The sequence below is a fragment of the Mytilus trossulus genome, chromosome 8, assembly GCF_036588685.1.
Source record: "Mytilus trossulus isolate FHL-02 chromosome 8, PNRI_Mtr1.1.1.hap1, whole genome shotgun sequence".
NCBI classification, from domain to species: Eukaryota; Metazoa; Mollusca; class Bivalvia; order Mytilida; family Mytilidae; genus Mytilus; species Mytilus trossulus.
This window is the reverse complement of record NC_086380.1, coordinates 67,881,524-67,901,125: the sequence shown is the minus strand read 5'-3', so window position 1 is coordinate 67,901,125 and position 19,602 is coordinate 67,881,524. Positions and strand designations below refer to the sequence as shown.

At 32.6% G+C, this 19,602-nt stretch overlaps 1 protein-coding gene across 1 annotated transcript in view; it reads left to right on the top strand.

The window, feature by feature from the left end:
- The window catches only part of LOC134681309 (protein unc-93 homolog A-like), a 33,954-nt gene extending 19,716 nt beyond the window's left edge, over positions 1–14,238 (top strand). The window contains exons 3-4 of the mRNA XM_063540878.1: positions 7,648–7,918; positions 13,630–14,238. Of these exons, the coding sequence (XP_063396948.1) occupies positions 7,648–7,918; positions 13,630–13,859 (501 nt within the window). The 3' untranslated portion in view covers positions 13,860–14,238. The remainder of the gene's footprint in view (positions 1–7,647; positions 7,919–13,629) is intronic.
- The last annotated feature ends 5,364 nt before the right edge of the window (positions 14,239–19,602 follow it).

Here is a 19,602-nt window from a genome sequence, read left to right as displayed (position 1 = left end):
GAATTTATTGAATCCCATGTAATTCCGCACATTTTGATTATATTTTTTTATTCATGACGCTGTATCTCTATGGAGAGACGATGGCGGATTTGCAAATGAGTGTTTTGCAAATTAAAAGTGTCCAGTGTTAATTTTTCCCATGATCATCTACATTTAGGGAAATAATTGAAGAAGACTAATTGCCAATATAAATGGAAGTATCATATACATACATATAGTTATCTAGAACGTTCACATCGACTAATGAGATCCCACCTCTTAAACAATAACATTGCCAACTGGTTAGGTAAAGTACCGTTTAACAACTTCTAAAGAGTAGTATACAGCTGCGTCCAATAATTTGGTAAGAATGCTGAAATGTTCCAGTAAAAACCCAGACAATCTCACTAGATACAAAACACGTAATGCAATATTGAACATAATTTTCACGAATAACATTATTTCCCATGGCCATGACAAAAAGATAATGTTCATGGCCATGGGAATAAATGTTATTCGTTAAAGTTATCCTAGTTTGTTTAACTGCCATTGGTAAACCCAAATGACATATTTAAAATGATTAAAAATTCCTCATGAATTAGTTACGTTTTCATTAATTTTGTTTTGGTGATGTTAATTCAAAAAGTAGGTAGAAAGTTCAGTGTGCACAAAATGCTTGTTTACATCTCAGCGTTACTGGTTAGTTCTCAAATAATTCTAAATGTTCGGTCTGGACAGAACAAATTGTTTCCTTCTTTGCGTATAATAATTTCAGACTTCCTGTTTTAGTTACGTACAATGCATCAACTTATGATGTTTCTGATCAATATGTTTATACGAATATAAGGATATACGAGTTACTCGTCAATGATACAATAACCCAAAAAGCAGGACATCTATTGGGACCTCGGGACCACACTTTTTCTCTAGCGTCTGTTTTGGATTCGATTTTTTTGATGTAACAAAAAGTGAAGTCATAAAAATATTGTGAATCAAAAATACCAAACTTTGAGGAAAATTTAAAAAGGAAAGTCCAGAATCAAATAGCAAAATCAAAAGGCTCAAACACATAAATCACTGTAAATCCAATTGATAACAATTGTCATATTCCTGACTTGGTTCAGGCATTTTCTTGTGTAGAAAATATTGGATTAAACCTGGTTTTATAGATATCTAGCTTAACCTCTCACTTGTATGGCAGTCGATTCAAATTCCGTAATAAGTAAAAAGGTAAAATAAATAGGGGTACAACAGTTAACATTAATCACTACAAAACAAACAAATATATATCAAAGAAGCACAAAAGGCATATAGACAAAGCTCATTAGCAAAAATGAAAGGCATGAATACAAAAATTTACAATAATACAATGACGGGATGTATAAGTACAGAGCCACGTCAGCTAGCTGTATCATAGAAACAAAACAAGGCAAACATGAAAGTTTGAATGACTATGGCGTTCTTGTAAATTGCATGTTTTCAATTGAAATATATGAAATACATTTATTCTTCTACAGAACCTGCACACTGTATCATTCTTTCTTTTTTTTACATGTTTATTTATTATTTCTATAAGTACTAATTATGGTAAAAAAAACACGAAATGAACTTATCGCCTTTTCCACATCTACAGGAATGTTGTTTTGTTGTTACCTATATCCGTTTCACTCACTGAATGGACGAAAGTGTTTTTCAGACAGAAGTGCCGTATGAAATAAAATCCGAAATAAGATTCCAAATAAAATCCCTATTGGATTAAAGTTAATGTCACATCTTCTCCCATTTACGCTCTTAATAGCTATTTTCACGTAGTTTATATCTGACACGAACATTGCTCTAATCATCTATGTCTCTGGTGTAATTATGTAAATTATGTGATGTTTATTGCATGCGACTATTACACCTCTCCATATTGATGAAACTAATTGTTCAGTCCCGAGTAGATACCATTTGCCTTCCACTCAACTTGTTATTCGATGACACTTTTCTATTCATCAAATTTCTTGGCGCCATCAAAATATAAAGTGTTTCGAATGTAATCGGCAATACTTGCAGACGACAAGTCAATGAACACGAAGTCAGAGTAATGAAATTGCGATAAATGATTACTTGGGATTCGATTGGTTGAAATCATTTGCTGATCGGATGGCAGTGTTCTGTATGTCTGCTTACATTATAAGATCTTAATAGTTTTTCTTTTAGAGTTATAGTAGGATGTTTCCACTAAGTTCTACAGGAAATTCAATAAGCCAAACCGTAATTGTCTCTAACAGTTGTAGACGCTACTAATGTTATTGCCTGTAAATTGAAGCAAAAGCATTATTATTGAATAGTTCTCATAGGCTGATATTGACTTGCTTCCTTTATTTATCTTTCATTTTTAACAATTTTACTGCTATAAGCAAGATAACCATTATAATGAAATCTGCAGGGGCAATCAGTATACTGAGAGTTTATAGTAAACATATAAATAAGCAAGAAAGAAAAAAAGAAAGGGACTTGTAGCAAGTCTATTTATATTGCAATATTGTTCTGATTAAAAATTTGACATTTTCGTTTTTTTTAGAATTTAGGTTCAAGCACCACATAAGGAAGTTCATCATATCAAAAATTTCTTTATGATTCTGCCGCTATTGTCACTGCTTGAAAGTACATGTCAACGTTGATGTAATAAACCCATAGGATAGTGTTTTGTACTGTTACAGTATCTTTAATGTCAAAGTTAAAGCTAATGTCGAAGTCAAAGCCAAACATTTCATTGGTTTAACATTTGTTATTGTACAGATATGATATCCTTGATATTGATGCCTCTTTACATTTGTGAAAATGAAAGTAAAAGAAGACCTTTCTCCCGAGGATAACTTTGAATCGCAATTTCTCAGAATTTAATACGTTTGTATATCTTGATATTTTTGTACTTTTAGATTCTAGAGTGTTTTATACTTCCGGGTTTCAAAAGTGACAAATGTTTATTTCAAATGATCATATTGTATCCCCTAATTTGGATTATTTATTCACCTCATATGTGTTCTGGATTATATATCAACAATTTAATTTTGGATGTAACGCGTCTTCTGATTGAATGACGTTATTTTGTTATGAGCCCATGGACATAATTTAGTCATGTGACCGTGATGTTATCAACGTTTTTTCATGGTTTTCTACGTTTTAAAATGAAATTAAGAATTAAATTATAAGAAATGACTGTAATATATTTTCTGTCTATTCGAAATAACATATAAAATGTGATGCACACTGTTAAATAACCCGCTACCTGCGTTTATCAGTGTGCACCACATGTTTTGTTTTATATTTCTTCATAGACAGAAAAAATATTACAGTCATTCCTAAATTGTTTTCATTTTGAAGTTTGACGGTTCCTTCAGCTTCCTTTAAAAAAAATGACAACCGGTATTCATGCTCATTCATAATTTAATAATCTGTTCCGTCACAGATTCATGAAAATGGTACCAAAGCGTTCGTTCAAGAATTTCCAGCGGTGACATGAATGGATATCTTGATTTGTTATGGGAATCATTCAAAACGAATTGCAATAAATGTCTCGCTTTTTTCCACGGACGGCCGCGAGTTAAGGATGTTCGCTCCTCTTGTATTTGAATTTTGGTCATATATTCAAAATCCTCAGGTTTTATCCATCTAATGCCCATTAAAAATTTTGCCCACCGAGACCTACTTTTTTCATGATTTTATCACATATAGTATTAAAAGTGATATTAAAAATCTTACAGAATCCTTGTTATTTTCTCATAGGGTTTTGAAAAAAATGCTGTCAATGTTATTGAATGAAAAATCTAGAGAGAATCATTCCCCGCCAAATTTTAAAGGGCTTATATTTTAAAAGAAAGCACACGGACCAACCATTTTTTTCTTCTTTTTAAGTTCCATTATTTATATACTTTCAATGAATAACATTCGTTTAAAAAGCTTGTAATTTTAAAACAGAGTAACAAACATCCTTAATGCAATTACCACAGTGTTTTTGTCTGTTCCTTTGTTTTTTATTCCTATAGTCGGTGAACGAGATTTTAATATCGGTTAATTAATGTCGTCTGAATTTTTGACCTTAGTATATTGTCAATCGTAAAACTCTTTGCTGGATTGTCAATTATCAGATCTCGGATGTAAATATAATAAAATTACTGCATATCGCCTTCTTACTGAGCAACTATCATATCGTAAATTGAACTATACAAACGGGATACACTAATTGTTAAGATCACCATCCATGTTTCCACAGATTAAATTACGAATGATTATACATACAGCTCCTAGAGTCAATCCTTCTAATTGACACTCAGTTTGCATAGTTCTTTTTTTTACTAAGGGTTATCAACGGATGTCATTTTAGTAATGTTTTAACAACTTTGAGCAACAAGCTTTTATATCGGACACTTGTTTAGATCGCGAGGCTTGATATTTCCTTTACAATAGAACCTGATTAAAACGTTCAGCTGATTTTAACACTGTTAACTCTCTATAGTGTTACGTTCCACTTTATACGACTAGTCATCTGATGCGTCCATTGAGTATCCTTATGCATGTATAGCAAGAGTCGGTACTCTGTTGATTCATCCAGTTTACTCAATTATCATTCGCTACTGAATTTTGAGTCCTTAATGCTCTTAAACGTTGTACTGTCTTAGACCGTTTTCAACTTTACGATTCGAGAGTAACTTATAAGTCTTTTGTAGTTGAAACGCGCATCTGGATTACAAATTGCTAATCCTGATATCTATGATGAATCTTTATTAATTAAATAATTTGATTTTCATAGATACATTTGTTTGGTTGGTATATTCATAATATTTAAAGATATTTGAACATCGGAGAATACTATTGCCTTGTGAATACGACATATAATTTTATTGATAAATGAACAAAGCATATCAGTTCCGAACTAGCATTTGTGACGTCAGTTGATTTGTCGCAACTCAGTGGACATGTTTGGCTTCAAATGACATACGTGTTTGATAAACCATGAGTCTCAACGAACATATCAAAAATATACTTGAATATATGTACGCCGTCATTGTTATAGGCCGCGCGGTGACCATAAATATTTGATACATTCGTTCTTATGTTGTACTGTTATGCCACTGTTCCAGGTTAGGGGAGAATTAGAATCCTGCTAACACGTTTAACCGCACCACATTTTGTATGTATGTACCTGTTCTTAGTCAGGAGCCTGTAATTTTGTGTTTGTCGTTTGTTTATGTGTTACATATTTGGTTTTCGTTCATTTATTTTTACATAAATAAGGCCGTTAATTTTCTCGTTTTAATTGTTTTACATTGTCATTTCGAGGCCTTTTATAGCTGACTATGCGGTACGGGCTTTGCTGATTGTTATAGGCCGTTCGGTGACCTATAGTTGTTAATCTCTGTATCATTTTGGTCTCTTGTGGAGAGTTGTCTCATTGGAAATTATACCAAATCTTCTTATTTTATATCTACATCATTTTTTCTATATGTAGAATTGTGTAATTGGCACATCTTTTTATTATATACAACTTTTTAACCGTTTGATTAGTTTCATTGAAGAAAGGTTGAATATACAAACACAAAACTGCATGTGCCACCAATACCAAACGTCTAACGAACATGAACTCACACTGGAAATGGTAATTGCCATTATTAATTGAGCTGGAATGCATGACAATGCATTATGGTCTTAACTGTTTATTTGATTCATTAAATACATTAGGAATAGTTGATAAAGGCTATTATACCAATCGATAGTTATTTACTATTCACACGAGACAAGCTATATTTTAGCACATTCAGTAATTGTCTTATCGATGGAGTTAGTCACCGCAATATCTGTTAACCCATACAGTAATTTTTCTATCGACTATTACGAACAACGCGCTACAAATAATGATGGGGATGGTCAAACATGCAAAAGATATACATTTTAACGGAACAAAGGTCAATAAAGTCAAATGTTTAAGGTCAAATTTAGCTAACAATTTAAAGAATGTCCTTTCTAAATTTGAACAAATAATAATAAATAGAAAAGGGCTCTATTTTCCCACTATTCCAATTTGATAAAGCTGAAAAGAACCATATATCTTCTACATTTCTTATAATGTCCGTTTCAGTAATAAAGTTTGCCAAAAAAACAACAAATTGGTCGTGGAAAAAAAGTAAAATAACAAAAGAACCGAACTCATAAGGTGAATTAACTAATCATATCGCAAAAATCAAAAGCTCAATTTCATCAAACAAATGGATAACAACTGTCATGTTCCTAACTTGGCACAGGGAAAGAAATGAATTGTGTTTGCTTATATTCATGTTACTTTTTGGGGAGACATTAGGCCGACAGTCAATTGGAATTCTGAAAGGGGCTAACAATGTCCTTCTTATTGCCGTTTTTATCATTACTGTTATGTTTTCAAAAGAGCGCTTTGGACACATGGAATTAATAAAGTTTTGATGCACTTTATAGATATTTTCAACAATGCTAATATTTATTAAGATGACTAGAACACACCCGTGATATCGTGAATGAATTAAAGTATATAACTATGCGCGAGCCTTGTCATCTGATAAAGTCATTCCGATTATAAGATACACAGTTTTCTCTGCTTTCAAATCTTTCTGTTTGAACCCGTCGAACTGGAACTTATAATTTATTGGTAATATTAATTATTTGGAAAACTATATAACTATGCGCCAGCCTTATTTTAGTATTAGTATTGTCATCTGATAAAGTCATGCCGATTATAAGATACACAGTTTTCTCTGCTTTCAAATCTTTCTGTTTGAACCTGTCGGACTGGAACTTATCAATTATTGGTAATATTAATTATTTGGAAAACAAAAGGTCCTGGAATGGAGTATTTTTTAATCAACAGCATTGTAATATATTAGTTATGAATAAAGTTGAATTCTTTGATTCGCTGTTTTATGTCATGCATGCCCACAAACAAATTGAAAACTGTACCTATACGCCTTATTTTTGGTCAAGATTTGTTATCTTAGAAAGTCTTACTGATTACTATACAACAATAGGTAACAATTTGACAATTTAGTAGTGTCAACCCTGTGATTATGACCCGTGTATATAGCATATTAATCCTGAATACACCGTTTGGTGGTGCGCCTGACAGTTGCGGAACGTACAGATAAGGTAACAGGTAACAGGTGAAAATACTATTGGTATCGGTATCGGACTCGACCCGGAACTTCTTAATTATTGGCAATATTAATTACGTGGAAAACAAAAGGGCCTGGAGTGTTGTAATTTTTAATCTACACCTTTGTACTATATTTGTTGAATATAAAGTTGAATTCTTTGATTCGTCGTTTTTACGTGATGACGGCTGACAAATTGGACCTCGTAATTTTAGTATTATAGATACATTTTCTGTAAATCCAAGCTATTTAGAAAAAAAACTATCAAATTTTTTTGAATATATCCAACAAAATGCTATTTACTATTACTAGACACATGATTTAATAACACGTACATTGGTAGAGCAAGGCTAAAGACTCATCAGATATTCTTGAAACAATTAAATCTTGAGATCATGCAACAGCGCCTTAAGAATTGATAATTTATTTTGTGCTATGAATGCAAACATTATAACTATAATATTTCTCAGATATCAAATAAAAAAGTAACCGTTCTTATATATTTCAGGCATACATTTCGTGCACATTGGGAGTAACAAGTATTGGACCTGTTATGATATGTTTTGGTGCAGTCAGTTCTGTAAGCTGTATTTTGATTGGTTGCATAGCCAGCCGCCATATTAAAAGATTTGCTTTCATCAGCGCAGGCGCAACGTTTAACATTGGTCTACTTATAGTATTATGGTTATGGAAACCGTCTACCTTAGATATTCCAAATTTTTTCGTGGTAGCAGCATGTTTAGGATTATGTGATGCTATCTGGCAAACACAAACTTACAGTAAGTAATGATATGATAACAGTTAGGACATGATAATCAATTTAGTACTGATAGTCCAGCAGCTAAGTCCAATATTTTGAGACAATTGATCACTTTATGGTAAAAGCATGAAATTTTGCACAGTGTTAGTTATGATGCTTATAAACATTTTTGGATATGGAGCCATACAAAAAAATCACAATGGCCACCAATTTCAAAATGGCCGCCAACAGTCATGAAGCACAGTCCAAAAATTTAGGAAAATTTATCATTTGAAAATAAAAGCACAAAACTTTGGATATTGCTACTTATGATGATTATCAATCTTTTCTGAATATGGTATGATAAAAAAAAATCCATAATGGCCGCCAATTTCAAAATGGCCGCCAACAGTCATTATACAGAGTCAAAAACTATGGTATAATTTATCATTTGAAAATAAAAGCACAACACTTTGAATATTGCTAGTTTATATGGTGATTATTAATCATTTTTGAATATGGAACAATAAAAAATAATTCAATAATGGCCGTCAAATTCAAAATGGCCGCTAACAGTCATGAGGCAGAGTCTAAAAAAAAATGTATAATTGATCATTTGAAAATAAAAGTACAAAACTTTGCATATTGCTAGTTATGATGCTAATTAATCTTTTCTGAATATGGAATTAACAAAAATAATTCCTTGATGGCCGACAAATTCAAAATGGCCGTCAAAAGTCTTATTATCAGAAACTATTTCGTGTATATCTAGAAAGCTATTTACAATCAACAAATATTTGTGCTTTGCAAAACTTTCAGGATTTTAGGTCTTCAAATCTTGAATTACATTTGTGTTTGTTTTGTTTTTCGATTCAAGCGTCACTGATACGTCATTTGTAGACAAAACACGCGTCTGGCATACAGAAGTTATCCACAAGGAATATATAAACTACTTTACGGTCATAGGTCTTACCCCATGGCTACTGAAAAGACGTTCAGGGTATCCAGTATAGAATATGACAAACCGACTAAATCAAATAATATTGATTGGTCAAATTGCATCCTATGCCAAGAAATAATAGATGAAAATTTCATATGCTCATTTGATTCTAAACGTCTCAATGTTGGTGCTGGTTATTAATCTTTAGTTGACAATATTAAATTTTATGAATCACGATTGATGCCTGAAGGCATGAATGTGTGCATTGAAAACTGAGATGAGGGATCTGGAATAGCACAGTCTTTCATTGACCAAAAGGCATGCTGGCACAAATTTTGCAACGTAAAGCTGAACAGGACACAGTTGGATAGAGCAGAACAACAAACCTCACATGAGAGAATAGATGATAAAGCAACCACATTTAAAAAGAAAACTAGACATAGCTTTTCCGTTCAGTCCACCAGTTACCCGTCTGCGTTCTTTTTCTGTAATGAAAATGGCCAAGAAGCCCTTCATGAGTCCTCAACGTTTGGACAAGATACACGTGTGAGAGAGTGTGCAGACAAAAATAAAATGACACGTTGTTACTTGCAAAGTGCTGGTGATCTAATTGCACAGGAAGCAAACTACCACTCTAAATGTTTAGTTTCCTTATATAATCGTGCATCTCGAATTGAATGATAATGTCGAATCTAAGAAGAAAAGTAAAATCTATGGATTGCATTTTTAGAACTAATCTCTTATATAAATGAAACAAGGTCATGAGATGAGACCATAAGTGTTTACAAGTTGACAGATCTATGAAAACTTTATACGGAAAGAATAGCATGTCTAGGTGCAGATGTTTCATCCCAAGTAAAAAGTACACTACAATTGTAATTTCCGTAACTAAGATGCTTACAAACAAGGTCTTGAAAACTTTCTTGCTTTCAAAGATGACATTGGTCCTGCATTGAAGAGAGTCTGCTTAAAAGACTTCGATAATGACTTTGTCAACATACTAAATACAGCTACGTTTGTTCGTAAAGATATTTTCGCATCAAATTCAGAATTTAAAGGATCCTTCCCAAAGGGATATCAGGTAGCTTCTGTACCCCAGTCATTGCTTTCTTTGGTCATTATGATTCAGTTTGGACCCAATATTCAGGATTCGCAGTCGACATTAACAATAGCACATCTTCTTATGTATAGTTGTACAAAGAAACCATTTAACCGTCACACGAAAGATCATGAACCTCCAGTGTGTGCTTATTTGGGAATTATGATCCATGTTAGACTAGAAAACGTGATCTAGAAGATACTTTCTTCCAACTTGTACTGTCTGTCTCCTACGACTGAGTGTTAAAAATGTCTACTTCCATGGCAATGATGTTTATCGTCGTTAAGTCTAATAAGGTATTGTTTGCTCTACCAATCTGCTACAAATGTATTTATTCCATCTGCTGTAGACAACATTGATCACAATCAAAGCAGTATCTCATTAATAGATTCATTCCATGGTACAGGTATATCTTTAATACAACATATTTCAGAGAATGTTCAAGGCGTTGTTCAAACATTTGACCAATCTGAACCTTAGTTAAAATGCCAGTCAAAGAGAGTGTCTCTTTTACCAGAGTATTATTCAAATCTTCCACCAGCTGTACTAAGATTCAGTGAACCAGATATCCCATTCGTTGAAGGAGAACTTTCAATTGATATGTCCTCATTTCCAGCTACATTAAAAGGGGAATTCAAATGGCTGAACAGCGGTGGATAGGTTTTGGCACTGAAAGAACTTCCGATTCATTTCAATTCATGTATTGTGCCTAACTCTAGGACCATTGAAATTGAAAGTCTTTCCACTGTTCCATTCATTTGCCGGTTGTGACACAGTCTCAGGATTTTCTGAGAAAGGTAAGCAATCTGTTTGGGACACATGGTCCGTATATGAGGAGTTGTCAGAAGCATTTCTGCAGGTTATTGAGAATCCAAATGAAGTGGAAATTTAAAAAATGCTAAAAGCAATAGAACGATATGTTGTGCTTTTGTTTAATCGGTCTGGTACAGCTAATATTGTGAATGAGTTCAGAAAACAGTTATTCACGCAGAAGACAAAAACAATTGACAATATTCCTCCAACACCAGATGCACTTTTTCATTTAACATACGCAACGTACAGCTTACCAATGTAGTGTTATTTGGGGCAATTGTTTAGTTGCAAATCCAAGTATGCCATCACCAGATTTATTTGGTTAGTAAAAACTTGATGGTAATTGGGTACCATTTTGGTTCGTGCTTGCTGAAGCTTCAATATAATGCCAAGAGCTCATCTACTGTGGCTGTAAGAAAGGATGTCGAGGAGCATGTAAATTCTTGAAAGCAGCATTAAAATGCACAGCATCATGCAACTGCTTACCGGACTGCGGAAGAGAAACTGATTGAGACTGTGCTTTCTTTTGATTTTCCTGCATTTGTATCATAGTTTAAATATAATTTTATACTGTTGTTACGATTAATAGTTAATTGTGAATGTTTTTTTTTTATTTCTTATCTCGTTTCTAAAACAAAGTACTCTGTGTACTGATTCAATACTGCATAAGTTTTTGTTTCTTTTTATTTCAGGAAAATTAAGGGCATTACCTGTAAATGTGAAAAATAAGAACTCGTCAAAGACGCCATTTTTAGTTGTATCAGTCATTTTTATTTCATAGTTAATGTCACCTGTTACATTAAAAAATAATGCGTTTGTACATACGTGTTTGTATTGAAATAAATGATTCATTATTTTTTAAACATTTTTATACCATATTTAAAAACAAAGTCAAATTTGGACTTGTTAAACGACGCCATTTTGAATATTGCCGCCATTTTGAAAACATTATCTATGCACCTAGGTATTAATGATACATTGTCTTTGTCTTTGTCGATATCAAATGATCAGTTTCACGGATTTGGTAACTTTCTATCACACAATGATGGTGTATACATACAAATACTATCAAACTTAGACATTTTGACGCGCCATTTTGAAGATTTCTGTACTATAAGGTTTTCAAAAATAATAATTGACATATCTTTATTGTATTTCCTCAAGTTTGTGACATCTTCTGAACTCATTAAAATTGAAAGACTTCATCAAGCGAATTATGTTATACTTATGTCGGCCATCTTGAATTTGGCGGCCATATTGGATTTTTTTTTCGTGGCTCCATATCTGATTTTTGTCTATACCCCTTAATCTTTCACTATGCCAAGTTTCATGCTTTTACCATAAAGTGATCAATTATTCTGATATCCGCTGGACTATGACTTAAGAGGTATTGTCAAAATAAGGCATACGATACCAAAGGGACAATTAAAAGTCTAGTCTACCAGCTAAGAGATCGAAAAATACTAGAGGAAGGTTTGTGTCAAGTTTCATTCTTGTAACACGTTCTGCACAATTGTTCATGAAGCCGCCGGACTATAGTGGAAAATGATCAGCTTATCCTCCATGAGCACATGAATTCATCCCAGTAGGGTTTGTTTTGCTGAGTCGTAAGATTTTAATGTTGTATTTTGTGTTCTGCTCTGTGCGTTTTGTCGGGTTTGTTTTTTGCCACATCACTGTCAGTTTGTCAGTTTGTGTTTACCTTAGGAGGTTCCGTATCCCTTTGATTTGTATCGTCTCTCTTAAGCAGAATTGTAGAAGGGCAATGTACTTTATTAAATATATTAAATTAAGCAAAAGCATTATCATCTCATCGGGGGTTTCTTACTACTAACAGCATAAGTCAGGTGACTGAACTTGCAATGTTAATTTACCCTTTCATGAATCAATGTCTTATGTAAACAGTATTATCAACCTTTGAAGGAATCATATTAAATCCACTCTGATAAAAATCTAAACCTAATCTCTATTCTCAGCTTAAAGATTGAAAAAAAAAGGAAATGGATTAAGCGAAAAGGTCATGCATTAAGTTCTATTTAACATTATCAGAAAAGATTAAAGAGTGTGGTTTATATGTATTTAACGAAATTGACCTGTTATATGCGCATCAATGTCCTATAACTCAATCAAGGTATATATCTATCTATGCCATGCAGTAACTTTTTTTACTATCTGCTTTCCTAAAGATCATACGAAAGTAGATATGAAAAAGCAGCTTTGTTGGACCCATAAATTAAAATTTTTAACAACTTTTAGATATACAAAAAGGTGTTTATGTTTATAAAAAAAGAAACAGTTATTTTAATAGCACGTGTCTTGTTTATTTATCAATGTGTCTTTAAATTGACGTCATTTAAAACACATTGTATAGCGTGACCCGGGTTTATGGTAACCAAGCAAGAAAAAGGACAAGATATTAAAAAAACATTGAGTTTTACAAACATATCGTTTCTTTTAATAGTGATTATAACACACTGTTGACTGCTATATCCCCATTTTTACATTTTTACCCATTATGTCTGGTTTGTTTTTGTTCAGGCTTTTGGCGTGTTTGAGCTTATTTTTTTGTCATTTGATGAGATTCCGATTTGAATTTTTCCTTGAGTACGGTATTTTAACTATTTTACTTGTTTCTTTATATATTTATAACAGAATGAAGTGGTCATTCTATTTATTTTACAAATTGAAAAGTACTTATAATGAATTTAGATTATTTAGTAATAGGACCACCCATCGGAGAACATAGTTTGTTCCATGTTCACAAAACAAAACTTGACATGACTTTATTTATATCTTAAATGTCAATATTAAAGGGAGTAGTTAAACCCTAGTTTGCATTGATGAATCCTTTTGTATGACTCGCATTGAAAAACTGAGTATTGTAATTTTTATTTTTCAGCTTTATTCGGAATAATTTTCATGCATAAACAGGAAGCAGCTTTTGCCTCATACCGGATGTTCTACGCCACCGGATGTGCAATTTCGTTTGGATACAGCTACTTCCTGTGTGTTGAAACAAAAGTATTAATTTTGGCCGTAGTATTAATCATTGGACTTATATGCTATTGTGTCATCGAAATGAAAGTTCAGTTACAAAGTCAACACATAAAAGATATTGTTGCATTATAATATGTTTAGCTAACTGTTCACCTTTAATCTGCATTATATTAATGCTTAATTGTAAATCATTTTTATGATGAAACCAGAAGTCAAACAATTTATTAGAATTTCAAGAAAACACAATTAACGTATTAAGATTACCTGTAATAACGAAAACAAAACCAAAGAACTATACAGCAGATACTCAAAATTCGTACAACGTTATTTGTTAACGTGGAAATGACGCATAATAAACTATTCTATTAATTTAGAAGTTAGAATGACGTTGAAAATGTGATGTGAAACACTGCTATTATAAGCATTGTTAGAAGATGTATTGAATTGAATGTTGAAACAACTTCACAATTCAATATTCAAATAGCGATATGTTATGTCAAATGAAATTGAATCTCATGACTAACTAGAATGTCTTATTATTTGCCATTTTATACAAATTTTATAAAAAAAGAACATCAGATGTAAAGAAGAGCGCAATAAACCTAGTTTTGACACTAGTACGCATGGCCAATGTATGATCTAATACGTTAATAACTCCTTAAAGTCCACCTATTTTGAATACATTTATTATAATCCCTGTCTCATACCTCCTGCATTCATTTCTGTGGCATGTTTTAGACATTTGTAAAATTTAGCCTTAAATTTGGTGTTCTTTATAACTAGTTAGGTATCAATAACAAAGAAAGAAAAATAAACCACATAGTTGCAGTCACGGCAGTAGAAGTTTACTGGTGATCAAATATCGCAAATCAAGGTAACATACACAACTTCTCAACTGATTTTTATAGTTCGTTCTTATGTTATACTCTGACACCTCTATCCGGGTTAGAGGGGTTAGGATCCCGCTAACATGTTTAACCATTCCACATTCTCTATGTATGTACAAGCCAGGAGCCTGTGATTCAGTGGTTGTCGTTTGTGTATGTGTTACATATTTGTTTTTTGTTAATTTTTGTACATAAATTAGGCCGTTAGTTTTCTCGGGACCGTTAATAGCTAACTATGCGGTATGGGCTTTATTCGTTGTTGAAGGCCGAACAGTGACCTATAGTTGGTAATTTCTGTGTCTTTTTGGTCTCATGTGGAGAGTTGTCTAATTGGCAATCATACCTTATGTTCTTTTAAATATATACAAACTAGGAGAATTGCATTAACGGATATTAGAAGGATTGTTATTAGGGTCTTCCAAAGTGAGTCACGGATACTTTTGATTGGTGGAAGTGAACAACACGTAACTTATTTCTAAACCCAGAACACATGCTCTTTAAAAGTAGAGACTTCTCACTTTGAAAACCATAAAAGTTAGACGACATGAAAAAAGACTGGCATATGAAGTACTAGTGCAACCATAACTTTCTGCTTTCAACATTACCGATGAGCTTAAGAGATTGCAAATTTAGTTTTAGCATAATGATAAAATTTTAAGAATGTGAGATTTTTACACGATGTACCACGTAAAGCATCATGTATAGTGGTAAGAACACTACACATGGGTTGAAGTTAAAACTAATGTAGTGTTTAGATGATATTGTAACAACATTTTTAATTGGAATGAAGGGAAGTCGAGTAAGTTCAAAAACTTTAATCCCTAAAAACAACCGGCAGTGTTGCAATTATGAGGAACACATTTAAATATCATAACCTTGTTACAACCAAAAAACATGTGACACAAATAAGGATACACATGTACAACATGGGGCAAACACTCTTGTTATGGACATGATTGAATTGATATATTTTAATCAAAGATACTGGGATTGAAAAGTTGTGCTCAAGTATTGTGTTTCTATTTACTACAATTTAAGACTCATCAGCGTTGCTCGAATCAAAAAATCAAAAATAAAGTACAAAGTTGTAGAGCACTGAGGACCTACAATCCCAAACAATTTTACAAAATACAGCTTATGTTATATTTTCCTAGGATATAACATCCTCGGTAATAATATTCCAAAATAGTAGTACATGTATAATATGTTCCTATGTCTATTGTGTAGACAATAGTTGGTCTTTAATGTGCCCGATATCTCTGGTTGTGTTTTTCTGTCTATGGTGTTGTAAAGTTGTGCTGCTCTTGAATTGACTTGCAGTCTATTTCTCCTTTCATTCAATAAATAGAACTTAAAAAAATAAAAGAAATACAAAGATCGTTCACCGTTGTCGAATATGACGTTTGGGAAACTTATTACGTTAACTTAACAAAAATTCTGAAAAAAAAGAAAATTAAATCAGCTGTCGAAACCATTAAAACCATTAAAATCTAAAGTGCCAATAGCTTGACTGTGACTCTGGTATATTTTGTCCCTCGTAGATAGACTTAACAAAACCATTTCAGGACCAAATTCAAGGAGGATAAAATTTGGTCCTAAGATTTTGATGTTCTTTTTAATGAGACCAAAATACTACACATTTCAAAAAGAAATAGATGTGATATTGCTATTAATACAACATAACTTCATTTTGGAACATCACATGAAAAATTACACTTAAAAGTATGCATTATTTTGTGTTGTAACGTAACAAGTTTTCGGTAATCAGTTCAAGCATATTTTTTCTTTGGCGTCATCCAGGATCCAAGAAGTATTTTTCTCAAGCGATTCAATATAATCATTGGCAACTTTATGTTACAGAACACGTTGAATTATACGTAGTGGTCAAGGGTTTCCTAAAGCTGTTTGGTCCAATTAATGCACAAAATCATCACATTGTGACAATAGATCCAACATGTGCTTATTTTAAAACCAAACATAACAGAAACACTGAGGTGCAACAAAAAACAAACGACAATGCAACACAGAAACTATTAGATAAAAACTGCCATTTTCCTGACTTGGTACAGGTCATTTTAAGAAATGTTTGGGGAAACTTAATAACAACGCTTGTTTTAGGTGAAAACGAAACCCTTCACGTTCCCTATTATCATAACTTCTCAACAAACTCCACGTGCGGAGCTGAATATTGTCCCACAGTTGAGGATGAACCAAATCATGGAATTTATTTTTCCCAGAATGCAATGAGAACCATCAATTTCAAAACGAAAATTATGTTGTTAAGTATATACATCGAATGATGCATGGTGGGGATAGTTATCCTCATATCGTTATTCGACCAACATAAAAACTCCAAGTTGATATGTTAAATGTATAGATGTCATCAACGGAAAAATGCCATGCAAGAATTTAGATGTTTAAAACAAATAAGGATTTTCTTATCCCAGGAATAGATTACCTTAGCCGAATTTTCACAACTTTTTGGAATTTTGGACCCTCATTGCTTTTCAACTTTGTACTTGTTTGGCTTTACAACTATTTTGATCTGATCGTCATTGATGAGTCTTGTGTAGATGAAACGCGCGTCTGGCGTACTAAATGAAATCCTGGTACCTTTGATAACTAGTTAAAGACACAAAATGTCTGTTCGTGCTTGTGATAGTTGTATTCATCGGCCTAGAACAAGGGTTCATGTTCAGCGACTTTACAAAGGTTTGATTCGCTGTGTACGAATTTAATGCGTACTGGGTAATATTTTCAAAAGCCTACACTTAAAGGTTTTGGTTTGTTCTAAAGTGTTCTAAACCATTGACATTTATCAAATGACGTAACGTTATTGTCATTTTGGTGTACAGACAATGAGCTTACCCATAGTCCTTTAGATTCTGTAAAAAGCGAATTGAATTTGATGTGCCTGTATTCACAATTCCCTTGGATTTGACCAGCAAACATTAAAGGTTTGTGAAGATAAAATACCCAATGTCTGATTTGAAAGGTTGTATTGAAGACCTAGAATGAAAAAGAAATGAATTGGAACAGTGACATTTAAAAATTAAATATATAATCAATACATTATTAATACTACAATGATTAATTTTCGCATATTTTCAGTCTCGCGAAATTTTACATTTTGTCTCATTTATTTTACCGACACGGTTCTAATAACTTGTATTCGAAATTATGGTATTTTGATATAAATATCATTGATAAGGTAACAAAAACAGTGATAGTACAAGCAGAAATTTCACTGTCTTGAGTGATAACCATGTGAAAACTGGTCTATTCCAACTAAAATTGGCAACTTATTTAACCCTTTGAGCAAAGGCTCACCCCTAACAGATACTTAATTTACTTTTTATAAACAAAGTACTGTACGTAATCGTAAAGTAAACTACCTGTGTGTTAGGTATCTTTTAGCAAAAGTGTTTTGGCCAAAGAATTTACACTTACATGACTAATACAACCAGTGTATTGGGAATTAGAATAAAATAATCAATTGGATTGTCAGAAAACATTAACTGCATGTAATCTCACTAGGAAGCAGTACAACTAGCTCGTTTAGCCTTGCATGCATGTCTTTTAATTATTAAGCTAATACAAATAAATTCCAAATTTTCTGACATTTTAATATGCATTTATTTATATATTACAATTTAATTTTATATGTGTGTTACACCACGCATATGAAGAAGTTCAAATGATACTTCCATAGTTACGTACACTTTTTTATATGTGAGTTACACCACACACTAAGAAGTTCAAATGATACTTCCATAGTTACGTTGTACACTTTTTTATATGTGAGTTACACCACACATTAAGAAGTTCAAATGATACTTCCATAGTTACGTTGTACACTTTTTTATATGTAAGTTACACCACACATTAATAAGTTCAAATGATACTTCCATAGTTACGTACACTGACAAATATTTATAATCTATGATTCCATGATTAGGCAACTCAGTCGCTAGCCGTAAGTTTTGATCCAGTCACCTTCTATCAACTCAGTCGATATCCGTGGGTTTTAATCCAGTCACCAACTATCAACTCAGTCGAAAGCCGTGGGTTTTGATCCAGTCACCAACTATCAACTCAGTCGATAGCCGTGGGTTTTGATCCAGTCACCAACTATCAACCCAGTCGATAGCCGTGAGTTTTGATCCAGTCACCAACTATCAACTCAGTCGATAGCCGTGGGTTTTGATTCATTCATCAACTATCTGCTCGTTCCAGAAGTTACGAGAGGAAGGAACTATATCGTAACTCTTTGCTACCGAAGATGTTATTTGGGTGGATCTATAACGGAACAATATAATACCCTCTGTTCAAAATTTCCAATCTCAAATGATAATAAATGCATATAATCATGTTAAAGATTTTAACATAAATAAAAGGCTACATCCTTGTTATCATGTTTTCAAATTTGCAGTGTTATGTCGTATCCTGCTTTGAAAAAGATTCTTTGAATTCCGAATAAATTATTTATGAGATTGAAATGGGGACTGTACTTTTGAAGAAAACAATAAATATGAATTTCAGTGAAACTGATGTCGATCGATATATATACAGCTAGAACAAGTTTAACAATCTGATAGTTCAAACATAGTTTACTCTTAGAATGTTATCACACATTGAGACCCACAATAAAGCCATTTGTGTAAACATTATTTAAGTTAGATTATACACAATTAAGAACATAAATATATAACCACTGTTACAGTAAAAGTTGACTAATTAATATGGTGACTCATGCAGAAACAAGCTTTTAACTTGTTGTATATTTTAATATCTGTTTTCTATCATTTCCTAATTAGATATTTACATAAATATTAAAAGTACGTTTTAAATGGATAAACTATCACAGTTGGATAATTATTAAAAAATTGTTCTGAAATAGCGCCAACTGCAAGCTACTTATATTCAGATTTTAAATATCATATTGAATAATCATTAAAAAAAAAAGAACACATAGAGTCCTCAAAAAA